General features: G+C 46.4%; 1 protein-coding gene across 1 annotated transcript in view; it reads right to left on the minus strand.

The window, feature by feature from the left end:
- Positions 1–3,506, minus strand: part of Umod (uromodulin) — a 14,858-nt gene extending 11,352 nt beyond the window's left edge. The window contains exons 1-4 of the mRNA XM_029547947.1: positions 3,404–3,506; positions 2,420–2,609; positions 894–1,673; positions 698–805 (exon numbers count right to left, since the gene is read on the minus strand). Coding sequence (XP_029403807.1) covers positions 698–805; positions 894–1,673; positions 2,420–2,513 — 982 coding nt within the window. The 5' untranslated portion in view covers positions 2,514–2,609; positions 3,404–3,506. The remainder of the gene's footprint in view (positions 1–697; positions 806–893; positions 1,674–2,419; positions 2,610–3,403) is intronic.
- Positions 3,507–5,530: the final 2,024 nt, after the last annotated feature.

Raw genomic sequence — 5,530 nt, forward strand, 5'->3', positions numbered from 1 at the left:
CTCTCTCTCTCTCTCTCTCTCACACACACACACACACACACACACACACCTCACAACACACCATGCACATAAATACATTTAAAACCTTTGAACTTTTTTAAATTCCATTTTTAAGTCTTGTTAAAGTATTTTACTAAAGCACTAGAGAAGTGTACTAACTTCCTTTTCCCTGTGTTTCTTTTTACAGCTAACCTTGTGAGGTGTTATTTGCAAATGCAGTATGACAGCCCACACCCTGAACTAACCTCAAGGAAGCAAACACCACCAAATTGGAGAGGACTGTGTTCATCCTAAAATTCACCATACAGAGAGTACTTGGATACCAGCAGAATCAGACCATCAAGCTCCACACATGACCCAAGTCTGGAACAGACTTAACCATCTTCAATGATACCATGAGAAAACAGGGTGAGAGAGGACCAGTGCCTTGTCCTGCATCCCACACTACTGCAATCAGTTTCTGGTTACCTAGTGGGCCTGCCATGAGGTTCTCAGAGAGAAGATACTGAATAGGAAGAGGTCCCCCAAGTCCCTACCCTCTGAGATATTTGGAGCCAACTGAGGAGGAACCCCCAAACTGTCCAGGCTATTAGTGACCTTTCCAGCTCACTGATTGGATATGTGTCCTCTGGGTTACAGACCCACACCAGCATGAGTCTTACCACTAAGTGCTGATCGTTTTCTCAGTGAGTCTCACCTGTGATGTTGAAGTCCCGTTTACACTGGCAGCGCCATCTGCCGTTATCCGATATGCAATCTTCATCTACCCTGCATTCTTCGCAAGTCCCCTCCACGGAACTAGGATCTGCAATATTACCAATACGTAGAGTCAACAGTTTGTGCCTCAAGACCGACCCCTACAGACTAAGGATGGAGGGCATTGCCAGACTCACCGGTGCAGTAAGCCAGATTGCACTGAGGGGGCGCTGTCAAGTTGTAAACATAGAAGCCACCCGGGCAAGCCTTCATCTGGATCTCTGTGGACCACAGGCAGCATTGGTTGCTCCAGTGTGCGCAGGCCGTGCGGCTCACAATGCCTTCTCTGCTCGAGGGATGAGAGCCATTGAGCCACATGGGTGCAGCCGTGTTGCATCGCAGGACCGGCACACAGGTCTCAGCCATGCGAACGCCACCCTGGCCTTTAAACCGGTACCAGCCGTGCAGACCCGCATCACAGGAGTAGCCAGAACCATACTCTGAGCTGCGCCAGTACTCAGTCAGGGTCTCATATGCATTGCAGGGGTCTTGACATACCAGGTTTCCATCCGGACCCTGGGGCAAGCAGTCCAGCCCCGGCTCACAGGAGCCTGGGGAGCACTCACAGTACCAACCATCCCCTGTAAAGCCCTCGGGACACACGCACGAGTAGTTGCCCTCTGTGTTGACACAGGTGGCCAGGGCGTGACAGTTATTGAGCCCCTGCTCTGTGCACTCATTCACATCAATGCAGCTCAGCTCAGGCGTCAGACGAAAGCCATCCTGACAGGAGCACTTAAAGGAGCCCAGGGTGTTCACGCAGCTGCTGTTGGAGCAGTTGTGAGTCCATGAGGTAGCACACTCATCCATGTCCTCACACACCAGCCCATCGCCAGTGAAGCCGGTCTGGCAGGAGCACGTTGTGATCACACCATCCACCAAGCAGGTGGCATTGTTGTGGCATTCAGAACACCTTCCTGCGGACAGAAGAGCCCAGCTTCAGAACCCCTGCAGCTGGTAGGGGCCCCTGCACGGACTTCCTTGCTTCCCGGGACTTTGTTACATTGTTGACACCTTCAAGACCCACCCATCCGAGCTCCCCTGAGTAGAGCCCTCTATTCATTAACTTTTCATTCTGGAGCTTAACAAACCCTCCCCAGTGCACACCTCCTGCCCCTGGTACCCATTTTTATTTTCTTTATTTACAGAGAAGAATGTTGAAATTCAGAACAAGCGAGCCCCTTGCCACTTGTCAAACAGGGTACACGCACATGGCCTGACCACAGAACATGTGCTTTTAACTATGACTTCACAATTAGATTTCGTGTAATTCCAAAGTACACCAGGGTGGAAGGCAAAGCTACCCCCATGGGATGACTTCACACTTAGAGGAGACGTGGGTCAAATCTCTTATGTAACTGGGCATGCTTGTGACTTTATCATGAAATGCAGAAATGATTCCGAGGTGTTTTAGCCCCTTATGGCATGAACATCACCCACACATTGCTATTAATTCAGTCTCAGGCCCCTTGCTAGACCTACTAAAGTAGAATTTGCATCTTAACAAAACTTCGAAGTGAGTCCTGTGCTCATTACAATCTGAGAAACAGGCTTAAAATAAAGATCACATCAAGTGTGCTAAAAGAGGGATTAAGATTGCTTCTGCAAAGGGAACATTGCTTTACACACACACACACACACACACACACACACACACACTTACTCGCTTCTGTTGAGTTACTGGCTCCAACTACAGTGAACCAGGAGGTTACCATCATTACCAGCAGCATCCAGGTCAAAGGGAGCAGCCGCCCCATCCTTTACACTCTGCCCTCTGTCCTGGAAACACCTGCCCAAAGGCAAGGCTGGTTTGGGTATTTTGGATTTTCCTTGTGTTTCTGATGCCTGAAATCCTGAGAACAGAGATGGGTGAGGCACATGCATGATCTAATTTGCTTCCCTACAAACAGAAGAAATGCTTTTGTCGTGTACCATCTATATGGATCACAAAACAGCATTGCCATAGACCAGGAGGCACTGTTTATATGGAAAAGGAAGACTGTGCAGTGATCTAACTGTAGGTTTGGTGGGCTTCCAAAGCCTCTGTGAATACACCCCTATGTCCCATAACCCATGCCCATCCACCAAACCTCCATGTGGTGCACATTTTGAAGAACTGAATCTTTCCTTTGGAGCAAAAAGTTGCAAGATGGGGAAGTGGTCGTTCGGGACTTATACCTTACTGGAGGCAGCCTTGGAGTTTTACAGGAAGTTCTTGATTACCTGAACTTACAATTTGCTCACACCTACTTACTCATTCAACAAACCTATTGAGTGGCTATTATGTGCCAAACAAGGTGCTAGATACCAAAGAGAATAATGAATATAGTCTACATCTTCATACAACTCAATGTAAAGAAATGGCAAAAGATAAGGAACTTTAGAGATGATTAACTTTATATACATACATAACTATAATACATACTAGTGTTTTCAAAATGATTGTTTGTGGTTGCGACCAGTGAAATAATTCCAGATGGATGCAAGCATTACCCTAGGTTTTATAGCAGCAAACCAGGATGGCATGATGGTGAGCATGGGACCCCAGTGTCCAGAAGCTAAGCTCCCCCCCCACACCTCCCTGAAAGAGAATGGGATTAGAGAGAGGAGGAGTGGATATGGGGGTGACAGCTTCATACAGCCTTACCTGATCCCAGGACAGGACTGGTCCATTCACAAGTAAGTGCCTGTGATCAATATATACTTGGCTGCCCTTGGCTGGCCCTCTCCCTCAGATTACTCTCTGCTTCTGCCCTCTGAGATTGTTTCTGTGGGGGTAGAACATTCCTTTCCTTTTGGCATAGAGTTCACCTTTTCCAAGCCATGAGTCTGTTGTTGTTAGTTTTTCCCCTGGGAGTTAGACACAAAATGATTGACATTGGGGTCACACCTGTGCCTGGAAATACACGGTCTCTGTTTGCACCTTTTGGCAGCAAGACATTCCTCAGTTAGACATTAACTGGCAAGGCAGTGTCAAGGTGCTGGGCCTTTTCTTGGACCTGGGCAAGGACAAGGTGGACCCAAGCCCAAGGAGCCAGGAAAAAGACAGTATCAGAAGTCAGACTGTGTTAGGATAAAAGGAATATTTGCTCTGAAGCCTGGAACACACTCCTGTTCTAAAGACAGCTTCACCAGACCAGTCCTCCCCACTAGACAGGAGAGAGTCTCTGAGAATGGCATCAGGTTACCAGACCATCTGGACATCCCTGAACTGGACTTCTGTCAGACAAGACTGGAGTCCAAACAGTAGAGGGTCCTTGGGCTAGGGAATAATCTTACGATTGAAGAGGCTGTTTTCCTGAGTTCACCATGACTATTGTCCCAGGGAATTTAACTCTTCCCTTTGCCTGTGAGATGAGATGCCCTGCCCTGTGAACAGTGATGCTGGTTAACACAGATAATGCAAGTGGAAAGACTTGGTGAGGTTTGATTCCATCAAAGTCTACAGTGGATGCTTTGCTAATATGGAGTCACAAATAGAAATAGCTAGAGACACAAGCCAAACCAGCCCCATGTACATAGTAATCAAAAACTTGATAGAATAGATGTCATTGTGTTGAGAAAAACCTGATACATTGACTGAGCAGGAAGCATAACTATGACAACCACATTGACTTTCTTGGGACATCTCTTATTCTCTCTCTTCTTTAACTTCCTAGAAGTGAAAGTTTTGGACCAAAGTAGCATGTACTTTTAAGAAGATTGATATATCTTCCCCTTAGTCCTTAGCACATCATAAACTGAGTGTAGTGGTGCACACTTATAATCTGGGCACTTGAGATATGAGGATCAGAAGCTCAAGGTCATTGCCAGCTTCATAGTGAATTTGAGACCAACTTAGGCTGCCACAAACAGTAAAATGTAATATAACAATAATATAATAATAATTTATAACCTCCATCTAGTACAAAATAGTTCTGAGTATAACTTTCATTTTGACCAACTGTCCATCCACTTTGCCAAAGTGAGAAATATCTTTTTGTTCACTTTTGCAGTTTGTGTGTGTGTGTGTGTGTGTGTGTGTGTGTGTGTATGTGTGCTTCATAACAAAGGACATGGCCATGCCATTTGTTCACTCACCACTGATTCTTCTCTTTGTAACTTTAGTTACTGATGCCCTATGTCTTCTTACAAGGTCCCATTTAAGCTCTCTTCTTGAATCCCTCCTGGATTTAAAGATGCTAATTTTCCAAGGTTTGCAGAATTTGCAAAGCTTTAGGCAGGAGTAAGAAGACTTTGGGCTAGTGTCTACTCCTAAGTGCTAGCACCATGCTTTCTGGTCTCTAGATTTGATGCATTCCAGTCTCAGTGCCTGGCTGGTCCTGGGAGGTCAAACTTTCCTGGGCTGTCTAGTCTCTGGAGATGGCAAACATCTTGCTACAAGGATCCTTTCCTTTGTCTACCAAGCACACCAGAGCCATGCCCTATCTCCTGTCTACTTGGTGTGACTGTCACACAGGGCTACTATACCCTGGTCTGATCACCCCAGGAAGCCAGCCAGGAACCAGAAAACTGAGTATATAGCTGCTATTTCCCAAGCCCACTGAAATTCAAGAAATCAACCAGTCTTAAATTTGCTTCGCCCACCCATTCCTCCCCACCTGAGGAAACCTCAGTAGACTACTAGGAGAGTCACTCAACTCACTCAAGTGAGATTGTCTCAGAAACAAGGTAGACAGGGCCTGAAGTCTGACACCCAAGACTGGCCTCTATTCTTCACATGCACATGTGCACACATATGTTTACTAGCTGTGTATGAGCATATACATACAGA

Source organism: Mus pahari, chromosome 1, assembly GCF_900095145.1.
Source record: "Mus pahari chromosome 1, PAHARI_EIJ_v1.1, whole genome shotgun sequence".
Lineage (NCBI taxonomy): Eukaryota > Metazoa > Chordata > Mammalia > Rodentia > Muridae > Mus > Mus pahari.